The sequence below is a fragment of the Eutrigla gurnardus genome (genome assembly GCF_963514095.1).
Source record: "Eutrigla gurnardus genome assembly, chromosome: 19".
NCBI classification, from domain to species: Eukaryota; Metazoa; Chordata; class Actinopteri; order Perciformes; family Triglidae; genus Eutrigla; species Eutrigla gurnardus.
In genome coordinates, this window is record NC_139930.1 from 11011236 (window position 1) to 11031897 (window position 20662).

At 41.5% G+C, this 20662-nt stretch overlaps 1 protein-coding gene across 3 annotated transcripts in view; it reads right to left on the reverse strand.

Moving 5' to 3' along the window:
- Positions 1–20662, reverse strand: part of pappaa (pregnancy-associated plasma protein A, pappalysin 1a) — an 85748-nt gene that overhangs the window by 54860 nt on the left and 10226 nt on the right. For all 3 annotated transcript variants that reach the window (XR_014598970.1, XM_084036064.1, XM_084036065.1), the window contains exons 3-7: positions 15671–15816; positions 15076–15369; positions 14523–14715; positions 14169–14290; positions 6515–7016 (exon numbers count right to left, since the gene is read on the reverse strand). Coding sequence is in view for 2 of the 3 variants with exons in the window: in XM_084036064.1 (XP_083892190.1) it covers positions 6515–7016; positions 14169–14290; positions 14523–14715; positions 15076–15369; positions 15671–15816 (1257 nt within the window). In the remaining variant the exon portion in view is untranslated. The remainder of the gene's footprint in view (positions 1–6514; positions 7017–14168; positions 14291–14522; positions 14716–15075; positions 15370–15670; positions 15817–20662) is intronic.

Consider the following 20662-nt stretch of genomic DNA (forward strand, 5'->3'; position numbering starts at 1 on the left):
TCATGGTTTTCTTTTTTGACTTTCAGAGTTTTTGACCCTACACTTTGTGTGTCCGTGTCCGTGTGTGTGTGTGCGTGTGTGTGTGTGTGTCTGTGTGTGTGTGCGTGTGCGTGTGTCTCATAAATAATGCTCTATAAATGTCCTATATTTATTGTGAAAAATATATTATATGTATTCATTGATTCGTTATATCCATTTATTGTCTATTTTAGTGTGGTTGTAATTCCGTCTTGTTTGAGTGTCAGGTGATTGCTTTGTTAGACATGATGTACTCATGTGATGTTTGCTAATGCTGGAAAAATATAACTATTCTAAAATGTATAAGAGCCACACAATTATTGAGAATGATGTTCTAGCAGCTCTTTCAAGGTGCAATGTGCAAGATGTGGCAACAACTGTAGTATAAAACCTTAAAAAAAGGTTAAAATGATCAGCTGCACATGAAAAAGTAAGTGTGTGTATATATATACGAGATAGCTTCTAAAATGAGTTTTAATACCACTTGTAGCTCAAGAAGGGATGGCAAGTCACTGTAGCGTTCAGTCTGTCCTCAGCCTTGATAGGACGTAGTAGTAAAATACAAGTCATTTTCTCGTTTCTAACACTTTGGCTTTAATCCAATAAACAAAAAGTGAAATCTAACATGGACCATACAGCCCCTGCTCAATGGCAAAGTAAAAACAAAGATGGAAAAATGTAAACCATAGACGGAAGCAAAACATGAATATTACAAGATAAAAGGGATATTTGGGCTGGCTCTCAGAGTTTCAACAGTTTGGGCAAATGTTGCGTATTCTTGTCCTGCTGTTGATTAGTAATTGGCTTCTTTAAAAAAAAAAAAAATAACTGATGACCTATACATTTAAGTTGTAGGGACCCAGTAGTAGAGGTGGTAATGCAATAATCCATTTGTTTGGAGTATGTGGACAGGTGTTACACGTCACACCTTTAAAACATAGGGAGTTAAAAGAGCAAGATTGCAAATTGCAGTTTAATGTTTGGTAAGCGTGACTGTGTCAGCACTATAATGAGTGAGCGTAATGCATCCTATATGTTCTCTATTTTATGCAATACATAAGGGAATAGGAATGCATAATTGTTGTGTGTAATCATGGCCACCATTGGTTAAGTACATACAATGAGGTATGAGTGGGGAACAACATCGGTAGATGAGGGTAAATAGGACCGATAGGTTAGCCATAGATCATTTCATGTGGACCATCAAGTACGATAGACCTCATTTTGGAATGCCCTCTTCAGTGATGTAAATGCAGTGACACACATGCAGGGATAGTGCACTGATCCCATGAGCACAGGGGCATACGCAGATTCATATACCCATTACACAAAGCGACTCACACACATGCACACGCACGTAAATACATGGTGGATCACACGCAATACCTTCTGTATTAGTAACAGACTTTAAACCCATACAAGAGTATACCAGCATGAACGACTATTACCATTGTTGCCATTATAATAGTAATGTAATGCGGCATCAGCAGCAAACATCGCCACAAAAGGGTTCACCAAAGGCAATGATAAAGTCGGCAATCAAACCAAGAAAAGTGTTTGAGTGAAGTGAGGGGAAGCCATAATTTTTTAAGAGCTCTAAGTCAAACCGTTCAGTTTAACATTTGTGTCCACTAATCACAGAGTTGGTGGTTTGATCCCTGGCTCCCCCTGTCCATATGCCAATGTGTCCTTGGGCAAGACAGTGAAGCCCAAGTGTGGGAGAAGGATCATAATTGCATACAAATGTTGAAAATGACATGATTGATGATATAAGCAGCTATTCTGCGTACCCATGTATGAAACGTATGCACGCACATACACCGCATTGCGTGAAAGTGTGTGTTTGCTCACGCTCAACCTTCAACTCATCTTTGTTTCTCCTGTGTTTGTTCATCCTATTCCTGGCAGGCATAAGTAGAACAGGTTCAAGTTAGCTGTACTGTCTCAATTAGACTGATGGACCTAAAGATCACGTAACAAAATGAATTTCCCCACAGCAAAATTTGTGCTTAGGATTAGATATTTATGTTGGCTTTATTATCATCAACACAGAATGTTTGACCTGACAGACTCTCTTTTATACTTCAGTATGTCCTGTTCTGCAGTGTTGGCTCATGCTGGTGTAACTCCAGGCTACACTCAAACATGCCCCCCCCCCCCCCTTCCCCTAATTGAATTAGTTTAGCCCCTGCAAAAGTCGAGCTGTGGGAGACTTTATCTTTGAGGAGAGCAAACACACAGAATAGCCGGAAAGAAGAGAAAAACACATATTGCATTGCAGGAAGGTGGCACGCAAATGTCATTTTAAGGAAAATGAGAAATTCTAGGCTATTATATTGTAGGTAATCCAATGCACAGAAAAGTAATCGCACCGCTCAATCAGGCAGTGCTGAGAGACGTGGTCATGCAAGAACAAGCAAGAACAAAGAGAAGAGTGCCTATCTGGCTGAGGAGGAGGTAAACGAGGAGAAGGACATGGAAATACATGGAGAAAAGACAGGAGTAAGTGTTGAATTCTAAGATAGGGTCTAGAGTTGTATATATAGGACAGGGGGACTTCTGTGGAAAATATGATGAGTTTTCCTCATTATGCTGTGGTCTATTCCATCGATCTTCCCATGGGTAGTAAGAATCAAGAAAGTGCTGTCCCAATAACTTAGAATCAACGTAAGTTTAGTTCTTCATGTGTGGTCAATTATTGGAGATTTAGAGACCAAAGACACCTGAAAAAACGTTTTTTTGCATGCATACATTTTTCCCATCAAGCCATGTCTTGCAATCCTGGGAATAATGACGGTCGTTTTGCAGCAGCAAAGGCAGAAGTATGGTGATGTCGGTGTACCGCCACAAAAAGTTGAAATGGATGACTGAGTGCACAACCACAGTCCCTCAGATCACAGGCTGTGGTTTGCGTCCATAGTCAACGTTGATTTTCTTTTGCAAGTCTATCTAGGCTCAGAACTGCAAACCAGTCAGCAGCGTCAATGGTGGCCTACTGCAAACTTCTTCCTGTGAGCTGTTAAATCTGTTAAAATTGCAGGTCTAGACCCAGACTACACTAAGAACTCAGATGGCACTGTGTCAGGAATACCTGCAAGGCCACGCAGGCAGCTCCGTCGCCCGATCAAAGTGGTTGCATGTCAGGATTCTGTACTCCTCTGCTCCGTCACACATGGGGGCACTGAGGCCTTTCTCTTTGGTCCCAGACAAAATGTTTGGCACTGATATAAAGACTATGGAAGATCAGATGGCATCTTAGCGAACTTAAAAGATGTATTTAAAGAACCACTTTGCCCAGCGGGCGTCTGTGCTACATGGGAAGCAGATCACCATTGTCAGTTTGGTGGTTGCTTTGTTTTAAGAAGGTCTTAGCATGGTGTAACAAAGTGTTTCCTAAAAGATTGTGGAGGTTATTTCAGATACATACAGAACTACAGTATACATGATCTACTTCCATTAGTGTTTTTATATACTGTGCTGGACTTAAGTATGCTGCTAAGCAACATATTATGTTACATGTGTGTCATGATGCTTCCTTTGGTTCCAAAGGGTCAATAGTGCAACTGCTCATAGCGTGATAACAACTCCTTAAACGTAGCTTTCGACCTGTTCCCAATTAGGCACTATGCTTGATTCCTCCTGACCTCACTGCTAATAGCCATGCTGTGTGAGACGCTGCGGTTGGCATAAAACCACACTTTCATCTGTAAATGAGTAGAAATGATACGTAACTGATCTGAGATTCAACTTCTACTACAGAGGACTCTACTTCAGGTGCAGAAGTAAAATTTCATCATCTGCACTTCTTTGTGCATCCAGACATTCTTCTCAAGACCCCTGTAGGAATAGAGGTTTTATCTTGGCGCACGCTCAAAGTCAGGCACAAGGCACTGCAATATGCCTTTCAAAGGTGTTTTGATAGCACCAGGTGATTACACATGGAAGCATGTGCTAATGTATGTGCCTGCTACCAAGAGCAAGAAGAGTGTGTGTGTGTGTGTGTGTGTGTGTGTGTCTGTGTCCATCTGTGTGTGTGTTCCTGTCTCTGCTGGTGTGTGCACTCGGCTTATGTGTGAGCATGCATATGGATGTGTTTCCGTTCTGTAGCTGCTTGTTGTTCTTGGCTGAGAGATCCCAGATGAGAAAAGCAGATAAATTTAAGGAAGTCGAGAAAATATCTTAGATTGAGCCTGCAAGAACAACAAACAGGGCAACGCTCCTTTTGGCAGCTGATGTGCATTTGTGGTTTTGCTGCTATTAATTTTACACCTATGGTATGTCTAACAAACTAAAGCTACAAGTTTACACCTTAAAGAGGTACTTTAAAAGAGACTGACAGATGTAAAGTGTGCACACCCATGTTGTTGTTAATATTGCAATAGACCTGCTAAACTGCAGCCATTCATCATTGTAATCTTTATATGGGAAATGACACATTAATAATCAGCCTTTGGTCCAAAAAAATTCAACCTTCTTCTTAAACATCGACAAATCTGAAACCCACTTCTGATATACAATTTGTTTTAGTAGTTCCAATTCATTTTATATGATTTGTCTGGCTGGGGAAGCTGCCCTCTCTCCTTCAGCTGGGAGGTCTCTTCACATCAGCTGTGAGATAGGCTTTGACTGAATGACAGCTCTGAAACCCACATCAGGAAGAGGATTAGCCGACGGGCTGGGGTGCCTCAAACGCATGGGGTCAAACTAACCCAATCCTCCTACTCTCTCCCTTCATACTTCCTCGACCCCCTAATGTTCTCCCCATCACCTATTGCCCCCCTTGAGCCCCCAACTGGTCCACCCTTCCACCCCTGCGTCTCCTCTTCACTTGACCCCTTCTTACTCCCCACCCTGTAATTTACTCTGTCACCCTGACCTCCCAGCCCTTAGCAATTCCAAACTAACCACCCTCCATGGATGGAGCCAAGATGTCAGTTGTCCTCTTGATCAGTTCAGCTCTAGCTCAGGTGAAGGCCAGTGCCCTGACAGTGGGAGGTCACCCCCCCCCCCCCCCCCCCCCCAACCAAGACGCCATCACGCTATTCAACCCCATGGAAAACATGTTGCAAGAAGCAGCAGCTTACTGTGTGGTCAACAAAAGCAGTTCACCAGAGCAATCAAACAGAGCACTTCACATTGGATTTGTGGCATGCTAAAACATATGTGTGAACTTTGGTCTTTAGTCCGCCGTGTCAAAGGGTACGCTTGTTGTCAGACAGTGAGGGTGATGGGGCATTACCTAAGCCATCAAACATCAATCCAACACAGAATTTAACATCTCTGACTAATTTCTCATCCTGAAGAATGAAGAATGCCACATTATTACTTTGCAATGGAAGCTGTTCGCATGTCACTTACACAGTTGGAGTTCCACCAGGACATGCAGATATAAAGGCAAATGTTCATCAGTAACCAAGAGTATCTCAAAACATTGCAAATGTTTGTTTTTTAACAATTACATTTTTTTATGTTTTCTTTTATGTAAAAAAAAAAATAAAGCACATATTTTTGTTGTTACACTTCTTCGTTTGAGTGAGGAGACTGTGAGGAGAGTGCTGGAACACACATACTTGCTATAAAACTTCTCTGACCATTTAACAGAGACAAGATGCCATATGGTCTCACAACAGAGAATAGTCAGCCAGTGCCACTGACCACTACCACTGGAATGCAACCACAGCTAGTGAAACACACCACAGCAGCGAAACTACCTACAGTACATCAGTGATTATTAAAGTGTGCCAAACCCCCCAAATAAATGAATCCCTACTGCAGACTGCCTTCCACGGACACAGCCATCCATCCAGGAAGCTGTGTAACGACTCTTTATGGAACATAGGTATCAACGCTCCATCTTGCATAACATGCATACTCACCCTTTCGCCTCTTATCAAGCACTTTCCTTCTCATGTGAACCACGCTGACAGCACGATAGTGAAATGGCACAACACACAGCAGTGCCATGTATAGTACAATCTTTATCGAGTCAGCACATTCCATGAAAGCAAAGGACTGAACTCTCACCACAGTGTGCAGATAATACCTTTAACAAGCCATCTGTTTGCCCTTGATTCATGGAACATGGGAAAAAACAAATGTGGGCAACAATTGACCTGTGACTTAGGAAACAAATGTTGGGCAGTAGATTTGAAACTGTAGAAGCAGCAGTACCTTGCAAGGGCTCCTGGGGTATTGAAAAGGATATCTGGTATCATAAGAACATATTTTTGTGGATAGTTTCCACAGAAAAATAAACAACTTCTTACTGGCGTTTCCAAATAAACCTGATTACACCACTCTGAAGCAGACAGCTGAGTGGTGCTCACAAATCCTTAACTTCTAAAAGAACACTTTTTGGCTTTTTGTCCTGGAGGAAAGGTTATCTTTATCAAACCTTTAATAAAAAGTATATGCTTTTCTCACCTTTTTTATTACAAAGGATTTATGAATATCTTTGTGCTCTCATACAAAAGTATTCACCTACCAGGACACTCACCTGTCTGTATATCGGCGGGTAGGCTCATTCAACATCAGACCGTGTGGTGCATGGGTGAAGGGTGGTTGACGCAACAGCCGGTAGCGTAGTGGTTGGCAATGCCGACAAAGCGTGCAGTCCGGCTTGGATGCCAAGAGGGTGGCATCAATCTCTAGGTGTTGTTCCATAGTGAAAAACTGCACCCCATACACCTCTTCCTCTATGTCCAGCTTCAGGGTCAGTGGTGTGTCACAGAAGACATTACTGGGCCCCAATGAGATGTTGTTCCCACTGACTGTCAGGAGCAAGATGTTATGGATGGCCGGCAAGGCTGTTTCCTCTGGGCTGAAGAAGGTGACCCACACAGTCAGGGAGTCTGGTACCAGTGGGTAGGGGAACTCTAGCTGGAGCATGCAGCCCTGGAGCGGGCACTCCGACAGGCCCACAACACCTTGCTCGATCCCTGCGTTTGGGCTCCAGGTGCGCACACTTGGCTCACAAGCCTGCTCGACATCTGGAGGACCTGTGGATACAAGACGGACACCATACATTTACATAAAACACAAGTCACCTGGCCATTTCCTACGTTGACATAATGAACCAGAGACCATCTTGTCATAGGATCACACCATAATGCCCAACGGTGCGCCGACCACACCCATCTTCAAAGTGAACTTTCACTTTGATTACACAACACTCACCTGCCAAGTTTTGTGACACAACTTGTATTGTCATCAAATTGAAAAAACCTTCACAGACAGAACTACAAACACTCAAAGTACTCAAAGGCACTTCTGTGGTAGTTCCCGCTACAGTATGACGCACACACGGACACAAGGTGAGAAAAATATCGGCCACTCACTGTCACCTCTGGTAATAATTATTAAATATGTAGAGACAAATACAAATATTATATGCTACAGGTTCTTAAATTTCATTAAAGGATGCAGATTTTTTTTTATTGCAAATAGTAATTTCTATGTAAATTATGAAGCTAATAGCATTTTTAGGAATGCTGACCGATCGAAAAATGTGCATCAGCAATCTTTTTAGTGCATCGACACTTCTTGCAACATCAAGGTAGACGTGAAACTGAGAGTTCATTGTGGGTCCATCTGCAGAGGAAAGGCAGAGCTGAGGTGTGTACCTTCTGAGAGGGGGCCTGTGCAGGGTTCTCACTTCAGCACAGTCATTACAACCTCTAACAGTCACACTCCAGCCATATTTGGAGTCCACACACAGCTAACTCGAATTATCCCAAGTGACGTACACTAACATTCATCAAGCACTTTTAGAAGCCAGCAAGCAGCAGACACTATGTTCTCCCTCGATTTCCTTTTGTGCATTTCCAAGCTGGCAACCAACGAAGCCATTTGCTAACCTCATTTCTGGGCACCATGCAAAATTCCAGTGTTTAATCAAGTGAGGACTGAATATGGTTTCCAAGCCACATTATCTCAACACATTTATTATTGTACTGTATGTGTGTGTCTGCGTGTGTGTGTGTATGTGTGTGGCCAGAGTGGAGGTGAATTAAAGAAAAAGAGAGACAGAGAGGGAGGGGGAGGAGGGGGGTAGAGGCTAGGAGAGAATAAACTAAGATACACCAAGAGCTTGGCTTTGCTCGGCTTATGTAGTCCTGGCTTTCTGGTTACATTTTCATTGAATTTGCAAGGAAAGGAGCTGTAGCCACTGAAAATATTTTGTAATGTCAGCTGTTATGATGGGCCCTACTCCTGCTCTGGCGCTGTTGCTAATGTGGTCGGAGATTTAAGAGGAGACAGAATAGGAGTGTCATCCACTATGTAACCTGAGGCAATGTAAACTGTATTTCACAGATGCAACGGTGTATCTGTGATTGGCAGAACAATTTGTGCAAGCAAAGGATTTGAAATTGAGCAACAAAGCTGCAATCATTTATATTGAATTATCTTCTTAATTGTAGAGAGAGCAGCTACCTTCAACAGGTAGTCAAATTCACAGTGATGAGATTAATGTTTTATTTCATACCAATCCATCTCAATCTGCTAAGATTCACAGCAGCACACAGCTGCCCAAGAAAATGATATCCGCTGCTTACTGCTACATAAACAGCCCAGCTCTGAAGTGTTTGACCTATAATTCCCTTAGTGCAGGGAGAGGGGGCCCCAAGGTGACTGAACCATCCAGACCTAAGCTTTGAATATGAGCCATTCATTCACTGTTGATTGGCTGATCCCATCTGGGTATTAGTCTGACGGCAAAAACACCCATTCTGGGGAAAATGAGATGAAACACATTAGGCACTCGGCTCAACGTAAACTATTGTTTCTGTAACTCACAAACATGAGTACAAATGTGACTGAAATCGACAATGTTACATCTCATTGGAATTTTGTGGCTCAGTATTGGTAGTATTGGAATACTTCATGGAAAGGAACAACTGAATTATGGTAAAACAGGTGGCTGGTAGGTTCAATGTCCCCTTACATATTAAATATAATTTTTTTTACTTTAATTTAAAAAATAAGGAATTCAATGGATTCATCAACAAATCAACATTTGTTTCTCATTTGAAAAGTTTTATATTCTGATAATGACCTCAGAACAGATGGTAATGGTTGTCTATAAAAAGTCTTATTACTGCAATTTTGACTGTGCTCACAACCCAGCACTGTGTCTGGTGGAAGCTGTGTATCTGTCAGCCTGCATTAGATTTTCTTCCACCAAGTGACTTAAAATTGGTGAATGCAGCTTTAAATAAAAATAGAATAAATAAAAAAAAAACATACTCACCACCAATAGTAGAACTGGAAACCCGCTTACTATGGCGGTAATGCCTTTACCTGCCTTTTTCATTCAAATTGCTGCGTAAGCATTCAGACGAAAAACAATACTGTGTTTATAAAAAATAAATTGGGGGTCATTGATGGATGTTGTTTTGCTTCAGACACTATTTAAAAGATTTAACAAGTTCCAAGAGGTCTACATGGGTTTGAAGGCTTATCAGCATTTTAGAATACCAAGAGACAGGGTCTCACAACTGGAAAGTTATTACCACGACGTGATAATGTCGGTCTGAACGCAGCCTTATTTTCATGCTTGAAACCTTTCCCTTTTTCTTTGAAGGGTTAAACATATTTGTCGGCAACAATGGCATTTTTTCATCATTGTCAGAGCTTGAGTGGGATTATGGCTGATATGGGCAGAGGGGCATGGAGGTTATAATGAGAAAAAATACATTTTTCTTTATGGTGAACACTTCTTTTAACATTAATATCTCCTACTAACTGAATTGACAGTACTCTGATGCTGGGTTCAATTTTTCTTTTTGCCACATTTTTATTCCACTCTCAATCAACGATTATCTGTCTTTTAAGACATCTGATAACTGGTCAACATGGGAGAACTGGGATTTCCATAATCAGCAACTGTGCTAGCTTAAACCTTTTCATGCACAGATAAAAAAAATAATACCAATGATCACTGTTTGATACAACTTACGGAAAAATGACTAGTTGGCAAAGTATAACTCCAGGATAGATGCTGGTGCCTGTCCACTATCCAGCTATGATCCTTCTGCTCTGGAGAATCACACTGATCCACAAAAAGTCCAGAGAGCCGGAAGAATAAACAGACAGGGATATGTCCGGGCATGAACGCTTTATGCTTTCTAAGAAGCGTCTGGCTCTGGCTCTCACTATCGATGACTCACTGTCACACACTGTTACACACTTCCTCACTCCGAGGGCAGACATCAACCCCCTCAACCCTTTTGCCCTGACACACACACTAACACAGAGAGACTTCACAGACACACTTTATGAAGGCAATAGATGCTCTACAGCTCAGGAATCAATGTCACATCACTTTGCGTCCAGGCTATTTCGGAGGTTAATCCATAGTTGTTGCCAGTTGGTATATATATAGTTTTTGGTTGTTGTTGTGTTGTACACATGGAGTAGTGAACATGGGTCCTACTTTTGGGTACACTGCAGATTATTTTGCCAGACAGGGATAGAAAGTGAGCATATCTTTGTTCTGTTTCACAAAACACTCTGGATTAGGTTAGAATAAATCTACTGCTGCCAGGGAATTACACAGTCAAATAATATCATTACAATGTTTAAACCAATAGTTGAGCTGATTGGTCTAAAATAAATGTAATTTAAAATTTTGTGTGGCGCATTATGCAACAATTACACGTATTTTGTTGATTCTATAACCGATAACTATTGAGTTACCTTGTTTGGAGCGTGGCTCTCCATCCTAAAATAATGTCTCAAACGCTGCATGGCATCACACGAGCCAGCGAGGGCTGCCACCGTATTACTTTCAAAGAGGCTTCTAATAATAACTTTGACTTAAACGTACAAACACACATGCTTGCTGTTAAGACGTATAGAGTAAATCCATACATATTTACACACCGCCAAAGAGTTTCTACATTCCATATATTACAAAGGCATATGAAGAGTATTACTTTGTAAGTGCGACCTCTATGCGCTTATTCAAAATAACAGGAGTGTGTGAGTACACATAGAGCTACACACACATCCTACATACATACATACCCACACACATATGTTGGCGAACATATACATCCTGGACCTTTCACTTCCATTCATGCACACTGCTGTTTTCAATCAACCCCAGGATCCTCCCTTGTGAATCTCACTAACCACATGCAATTCTCCCAACTATCTTGTGTGGTTTGCACCCCGCCCAACCTCTCTTACCCCCTCCCTGAATCTATATCCATGTGTGTTTTGGGCTTTTCTTTCATTCTTGCTTTTTTCCCTCCAAGCCATATTTATCCAGGCCATAGAGCAGTAAAGATTTATGAGAGGTACTCTGGCTCTCTCTCTGACCATGCCAGTGTTTCCCAGTCAAGTAGTGTGAGGACACAGCAGGTCCTTAGATAACAGGTGCCCAACACTTCCTCATTCCAGCCCGTCACATACTGACACTTTGTCAGACCCCTTGGTGTCACTTTCTACCACACTGGGTCCAGGAAAAACATGATGTTTGGGCTTAAAATAAGTATGCGTAGGTTTAGGCAACAAAACTAAGTAAAATATGAAACATGTAACATAAGTATGTAAAACACGTCACAAACATCACTTTGCAAAACTATAAAATAAATCAATACCATGTTTGAACACTGGTCTCCTGGTTGTTATTCCTGTGTTTGTTTGACCCACCCTGTATGTTGGGCTTTTTGGGGTCTTCATAGTACGTCATCACACTCCCAAACCATCTAATATTGGCGCTGATGGTTTACATTGTTACTTGAAAGCCCTGGAAATGAGAACAGGGCCTTGTGTATGCACACATGCTGATGGATGCACAAATGCACACACAAGTGCATACGTCAACACGCTTATTTTCCAATGCAAGCACATTATGCCAATAGTTAACAAGCCAATATTTCATTTTACAGTATCGTAGATTCAGTATGGAAGTCCATAACTGCAGGACACATATGCACCTTCACAGCAGGAAACGGCAGCTGTGGTGTCCAGTGAGAAGCTGGCGCATGCAGCAGAGTTAACAGGGAACGGGGAGCTGCCACAAACAGGGACCCCTTCCAAGAGGGAAAACAGAGTACAGTTTACACACACAGCGTGTTAGACAAGCCCAGACTTGCCTCTGGTGCATACACCATAGCCAGTGTGAAGGCAAGTTTCAGTGATTTTAGAATCTATACAGCATCCATACACACACACACACACACACACACACACACACACACACACACACACACACACACACACACACACACACACACACACACACACACACACACACACACACATTCACAAAGTGATACAATCACAGATCAAAATCTCTACAAATGTAATTGTTATAATTAAAAAATATGTAAATTGGCTCACGATTAAGCCCCATTACAAATAAACTAATATGAGTTAGAAAGCAACAATATGTCAGTGAGCTGTTGACACCGTTGACAGCATTACACAATCACGTTTTGTCTAGGATATTGGCACAACATGTAAAGGTTTGTACAATATATGGACAAACGACGGTACAAACTGCGGATACGACAAACACATTTCACAAATTTAACAATTTGTGACTAATCAATGCAAGACAATACAATTATAAAAATGTAGTAAAATAAAATTAAACGCTATAATAACAGTACTAAGAAAATGTGAAATAAAAATGTATATAACTCATGATTAATCAAAGGTCTGGCTGAATGGGTTTGATGGTTTGTTCATATATGCACATTTTGAAGTACCAGCTCGTATATGTGCGCATGTGTACGGTTACGCACCGTTTTGTGGAGCTCAGCTCTTATTTGACTAGCTCAGAAGTAAGCATTTTGCTCTTTCATTTTTTAGTTCCTTACTGATCATAGTAGCACTAGGAGGATGTGAGGAAGGTTTTTCCAGAGTGTTAGTGCCAAAACACTGAAAGCCCTGTAAGCCTTTTTAGATTTAAAGGTGGAGTGAGTTGGACGATTTGGTCTAGCTGCATTAGTGATGCAGAGCTTCTACATTTCAGTTTTAGATGCTGACAGTAAAGTGTGCACACCCCTGTTAGTAACCTAACATTAATTAAAATATTTAATTCTAAATGTAGCGATTGAATGGCTGCATGAAATGGACTAAATGCACTCACATATAGCTAGCTAATAACAAGCTAGCTAACTTAGTTCTAGCTAGTGCCTAGCTTACATAGCAGTTTTGTTCCACGCTTTAAGAGTTAGGAGGGTGAATTAATGTATAAAATTCATATGTTGGTCCTCGTCATGGAAGCATTTTCTCTTGACAAAGTTAAAGATATTCTTCAAAAATATATTTTATTCATTTTTAGAAGCAGTTTTTCTGTTAACATTAGCTCTGTGACTTTATCTCTTGACAAATTTGGGTCTATTTCTGCAGCCAGAACGTGGGGAGATGCTCTCCAGTTGTCAAATGTATTCCCTCTGTGGAGCATTAACAGGTGCAAACAGCTGAACTCCTGTACATGGCTCACACATTGCAGACCGACAGGGATAAACTTGCTAGCTTAGCAACATTAAAACCCCCAAAAGCCCATAATGCAACATGCTTGCTCGATAACCCAGCTGGTACTAGCTTGCCCCATTTAAAGCAATAGTGAAATCCTAATTTCCACGGAAAAAATGCCTTAAAATCTGCAGTACTGTACGGATCAGGATTACAGATCTTCAATCTTGGTTTGGAGCCTGAGCCCTGATATGGAAATTGTGGTACCATACCGCATCATCCATTGGGAAGTGACCTCCTTGATCCCTCCATGTTGTCCCACGGCCCAAGTGTCATGAATCCAGTGAGTCATTTGCGTGTTTTTAGGTTGAGTCAGTCAACAAAAATTGTTGCATGTCGGAGTGATGACTCATAAAATCAACAAAAGGCAGACCTCAAATCACGTTATCATATCGTAAACTAAGGGTGAAATTGATGTGGCTCTGGTTTTATATTAGATTTGCTTTAAGCAGAATCATAATCAAGATGCTGACTCAAGACAGATTCAGTGCAGGGCAAAGGATGAAGAAGGACACATTTGCTTTTGTTATGATAAGCGTCTGTGAGATTACACTTGAGAAACACCTGTCCAATTTGTGAATCGACAAAGACAATGACAGAGCCCAATGCCGCGAAACCTAGCAACCGTTAAGTATAGTGTAAGCATCGTACTGTACCTTCAGCCTCTCGTGGGGACCAGTGTCCAGAAGGGGCACAGGGACGTGGGGAGGAGGAGTTGGAGGCATACTGCAGTAGAACTCTGCCCTCAGTGCATTTATCACACACTGATCCCACTTCTCTAGGAAACCAACAGACAGGCACAGCAACCAACTTAGATACAGGCCAAAAACACATAATTTATACAGTACAGATACAGTGAAGGCAATATTTATTTAAATTATGTAATAAATGATGAGGGTGTAACAACGTTTTGAATGTTAGATTACACAAATTGTAATATTAACTTAAATAAAAATCAATAATGTATTAAATCTCTATCTAAATTGGCGAACCCATGTAGCTCATTTCACCTGTCGTAAAAGTGTCCACAGATCGGAGGAAACCATTCCAGGGTGATGGAATTGTGATGCTGCTCGACCACTTGGGGCGACATTGGCACGGGAGGAGGCTTGGAGGCAGGTTGCCAGGTCTGGTAGATAAGGTCCAGGTAGCAGTGCATCCTAGCAACCTGGTTCAGTGTGAAGGAGTCTGTGCAGGCATCGTCTGCAGGTAACAGAGGAAGGTGATCAGTGAGGATTGGATTTGGATTTTTCAGTCACAGGAAGTACGCATTAAATCATTTTGCTGGTCTAGATCCCACCTGTTCATATTTAGCAGCATCCTTTCTCATTTTACTATGACAGAAACAGGAAAAAAATCTGCACAAACAACATAAAGGGATGTGCCCCCCGCTGTGTTTTTCCCATGAAAGGTCCCTGCTAAATTCCACACCTGTCTCAGTATGCACACGGACTCAACAAATTCCTCCAGGGTGATCTCTGTGTGTCGGTTTCATGCGAGCAGCAGAACTGCAACGTATTTGCCCGGATAAGTAGCAAAACATATGCGGAGGCTCCATCTCACCTGCATAACTCATGTAGTTGTTAAACGGCGTGTGTGTGAAATGCCGACAGCCGCAGGTTTCGTTGCCAGGCTCGGGATCGTGGCAGCCTTTGTATTTGGGGGTGGGGTTGGTGTCCGCACACAGATCTCCAGTATCCATCGAGGGCTCGGTCTCCAAGCACGCGTCGTTGCACGACTCGATCTCCGATATGCCCCGAAACACGTGATAAAGTCCAAGACTGTGACCGATCTCATGCACCATTGTGTCAGTGTGACCAAATGTGCCATAGAAGGAAGGGTTCAGAACGATTCCCCCTGAGGAGATGACAAAAGAAGACACATGATGAAAACACTGCAAACACTCAAGTCAAAAGCCTGCTCCAAATGTAGTGTCAAGTAATTGTGGAACTGGAGTAAAAGCCCATTATTAAGGGGCCTCGTCAGCTTCATTATCACCTTCTTCCCTGTTGAAGCTGTGATTGAGAGAGAAACTGCTCGGGGGCTTGAACTGTAATTACTCAAAAACAACAATCTAGGCTGCCAAGGAGGGGATGTGTGTGTGTGCATGGGAGCGTGCGTGCATGCATGTACGTATGTGCTGCTGTTCATCTTCTACCCAAATGTGTGAGGGCCTCTTTGTCCCAGGGCCAAGTGGCAACCCCTGCCAGATCTTCATCGGAAGAATTGGCAAAGAAGACATTTAGATGAGTCGAGCCATCCAAGTGTAGAATCTCTTTCAGCTCTTTCACATCCAAATAGGCTCTGGAAGATAAATAAAAGCAAGACAAAAAGTATTTTACATTAGGTTAATAGCTCTACAATGAGGTGGTGAATGTAGATTTCACTGAGACAGAGTTACAGCAGTGTACCTTGCCAAAAAGTATAATGTTATCTTTAAGGAAGATAGAGTTCAGAATTAGGTCCCTGTTGAATTTAAACATTCTTTTAAAGTGTACTGGTGATTGTAATGACCCGTAAACCAACAGCATGAAGGTTCGATAAGAATAATTGACCATGTGAGGTTGAATCCAGTTGGTACATCTAAACAATATGCACTTTTAATGTAATTTTCTTTCCCTGATCTGCTAAAAAGGTCCTGAATTATGTCTTCACTACAGATTTTTGGTAATTCTGTAGAAGGCACAATGATTGTGGATCTGCAGAGTTATTATGACTGATGTCAAATAGTTTAGAGAGAGATGTTAAAGAACTATGAATTGGGGTGGTATCAATTTTGACCAATCATATAATTTTTCTCTCTCTCATTCCATTCCATTTAATTGCAGTCCCTCCCCACTTACAGTACAACAGTAAAACAAGGAGGATTACAGATCAGTTGTTGATTATGTTGTTTGGGAAGTGCAAGAGACAAATAAACAGTGCAATACCCCAAATATGCAGCTATGGGTGTATATGACTTTTAAAGTTGAGTTCTCATGTGTGGAGAGACAAAACGCCAAGCCGCAATGTTTGTGTCCAACATTATGTCGGATGTTTTATGTTGGAAGACAGTGAATCATGCAATAACCAGAAAAATCCTTTATTTGTATTTTTTTTTTTTTTGCATTATTTTGTCTGTTTTTGACGATCCCCTTGAGTGCACGTCTTCTTATTTTGACATATGTCACAGCAAGCCGCTGCCACATAATTACCAAACAGGTGCTGGTGGGAATAAATCCACTTCACTGGGACTTCATTTTTCATAGTTTTAATGGCTGCACCGCAGTAAAATGACACTTATTTTATTCTATTTGAATGGACTCGAGGGAAATTAATGTGTTCTGAATTACTTTGCTTATGCATATAATATTTCCTATTCAGATCTTCCCACAAGCCGTATAAATATACAGATTAATGTGTTACATATATGAGGAGGTGCTAGTGTGGCCATGAAATAAAGCTTTTCTTTCTTCTATTCGGGTTGCCTCTATAGCACAAATGTGTTTTAACTTATCATTTTTATGAATATTTTTCTCAAATAAACCTGACTCATTCATTTCAGTCAATTGCTCAGGTATTGAAACTAAAGGCTTCACTAAAGACTGCAATCCCTCAACACGAAGAGATAACTTTTCCAGGAAAACTCTCATTCATTTTATGAACACGTCAAACTTTTTTTTCTACGAGACTGGCAAGCAGCATCAATAAGTTCCATCCTCTTTGAAGAGTGATAGTTTATTACTTTTCTTAGACTTAAAAAGTCTGTGGAAATAGTTGATCAGAAACAAGTGTGCCTTAATGAAGCTTTGCCATATAATCTTCAGTTATATCTGGTCAAAACTGATCGGCTTCTGCTCTCTTGCAAGATGAACTTGAACTTTTAGATTTTACTTTTGTCTACTCAATACACCTACAATTACATTTTGCACTACATCCCTTTTGAGTACAAATGTGCACATCATATTTGTCCCACTGAAGTGAATTCAGGCAAATATGAGGATAAAAGAAAAATTTCAAAGGCTCGTGCCTTTGTGAAGTGAAAAACCCTGGCGTGTGCTATTTATATTTACTCTCCCACTCAACAGCTGACTCAAAATAAAAGTATATTTACACTATGTTTTGAATAATCATAAAGTTATAAGGTGGTGTACAATTCCACAGCACAAAGACACTTGTAATCACATTTCTTTTTTGCATACAGGCTAGGGGGGGGCTGAAGGTATTATTAATGGCCCTGTGATAACAAATATCCACAAAAAGCATAGCAGCTCAACGTAGAAGGTATAAAACATGACATCTCATGAATTCAGTTAAATTATAGTAGAGCATTTGCCTGCCAAAAGAAGTGCAACTGTGTGAGCGGTACCACTTTAGGTTCAATGTTAAGCTACAGTATTTGCTTTTTATTGGCCAGTATTCATTCAATGCATGATATATGTTATTTTTATAGCTCATTAGACCAATGTTTTTGATGTCAAGACTCCAAAGTTGAACTACATTATTAGATCGGCGGAATCTATATTGTACTCAGCATTTTCAAAAGTAATTAAGTGCTTTAAATGTGGCCAGCTGTGCCAATGTGCTCCCTCTTTCCTATAGTGCTTATTAGTTAGACATTTTAAAAGTAAATGTCAGCATAAAATATTAAAATGTACTGAGTGTAAAACCAACCTGCCTCATTCCGTGTATTCAACATAAAGGCAGCTATTTATAAGGAGCTGCTTAGTGATGATGCAGCCCTCACTCAAAACAGAGGTTTAAATAACGGGTTCAATGTGGCAAATGCTTTGTTGAAGCTTATACAAGGACAATTGGAGACACAAACCAGGGCTGAGAGAAAGAGAGAGAATAGATCATATAAGGCACCTCTTCCTAATAATTTCAGGAATGTCATTATTTCCTTAGAAAATATTTTTCCGGAGGTTTTAGACATGCATGGTGGGGGGGAGTCAGCGAAGAAGCAGTTCTACTTTGGGGTCACAACCTACAGTAACTATTGTGAGTTCATTGCTTCCAACACAAAAATGCATCATGTTCACCTGCTGGATTGATGAACGGGGAGACTTTCAGAGCAAATGCAGGCAGTCTTAGGATAATCGATTGCAGAAAAAGGCCATTTGTGTGTCTGGCTGTGATACACGTATGACGCATATTATGATTTTAGATGCAGGTAAAGATTTGGCGACCATAGGAAGCTGGTACCCAATGATTTCATGGGTGGTGTTTGTCATCAGAGCAGTTTGGGCTTCTGTCTTTCCATCTGTCTATCTATATCTTACTCAAACCTGCTTGCCAATAACCCTTAACCCCACCCCCGTTCTCTCTCTCTCTCTCCCACCCCTCAACTATTTCCCCATCCCTTAGCCCCTGTTCCCCTCTCTTGCCTCCCATCAAACATTTTTTTTTCAGTCATGATGAGCCACTTGGGAACGACAGGATTTTCCATGCATTTAACCACACCACTGTTCGGACATGTCTTGGGGGAAAAAAGAAAAAAAAAAAACTTTTAAAGACTTACAAAGAAAGAAAATGAGAGGGGAAAAAAACGAAGAAGTGAAAGAGTGATAGAGAAGCTGAGTGCAGAAAATCAAGCTTCGCTAAATTCAAGCATCACTGGAGAGTATCTGTTGTAGGGAGATCCAGGGGTGCGCGAGTCAGCTAAACTGCTGTGTTAATGCTTTTATATCTGATACATATTAAATGGGGGATTATGACCTCATCCATTTACACCCATATATAATTCATAGAAGCCCATAAATGTTCCTTGTATACATGTGTCTGGGGCGGCACAGTGTGAAAGCTAGGGTTAAGCTGGCATGGCAATGACGCTGTCACGGCCAAGAACACTATTAAAATTGGAGGGGGCCCTCAGCTCCTCTGTCATCGAGTCGGTCAACACCGCAGCCCCTAAACCCATCATTCATCTCTACCTTTATTACTATACTTGCACTCTCCTCTTTAACCTTCCAACTTACTCAGCTGATTATTTTTTCCCCTTCCAAAGAAGAGACATGCACAGGAACTGAGTCAAAGCTAAGATCCCAGAAATCCTGCCTGTGAGTTTGAGTTTTAAAATGCAGACTAACATATCTATGCTCTCTTCAGAGTCACCAGCCTGGTGAAACGACAGCTTAGATAAGTTTCACTTTCAGTTCAATTCTCTGTTGGAAAATGTTATTTGTAAATATAGCGTCCACTTAAACTGATATTGATTTTTGTTACTGCAACCGTTCACAGCAGTATATTGCTTTGCTCTTGTGCTGGAACTCCTGTCTGTGTCTCCTAACTGGTTGTGTGCCCACCAACGTCTACATACAAACACCTGAACTATCCCTTTAATAGAGGACTGGGTGACCACTCAGTCCTGGTGAAACTGGCGAACTTTTTATCCTGTACCTTAAGAACTTCTTAACCTTCCTGGACTTCTGAAACACAATGACCCCACCGAGGCACTTCCAGCTAATTTCCCCAGTGTGTCACGTTTTCAAAAGACCACCTAGAGTCTCTGGCTATATGTTATCCCATCATAGCCAGATGCCACTCCCCTGCCTGCCTAGCGGCCCAAGTGAAGCCCCCCTCCTCCACCTTACTCCACATTCCCCTCAGTCCCCTGGCTAAGCAGAAATACCTCTATCGGCCCCCCATGCAAGCACAGGTGAAACCTCAGCAACAGGTGCTTTTATAAGTGTGCCATAGCTTTAAAGGGGAAGTGCAAACTCCTGGTATTTACGCCCAAGCACTCCATTATGTTTTATGGGACGGGGGCTTAAGGTTTAGACGACCAACTGTAAAACACCCAAGTCAAGGGCCTTGGAGATTAGCTCCCCACTCTGAGCACGAATACAGCGAGGAGAGGGAGTGAAGAAAAGAGAAAGGGTGGTCCATCCATTAACCTGTCACGGTGAGAGGTATTGACTCAGTATTGTGAGAGAGACAGAGGCCAAGGGAAAACAGATGACCTATTAGCCTCTGATAAAGCCAGGCCAGAGCTTCATTCCACAAAAACATATCAAGGCCGAAATAGTTCAAACCCCTCTTTTCCAAGTGTTTCCAAAAAATCCTTCAGATATCATGTGATTGATCGTCTGTCCAATTTCTTGGATATTACATCGATCTTTCATTGACAGTAAAACACACACATCAGCTTCCTCGGATGCCATTTCAGTGC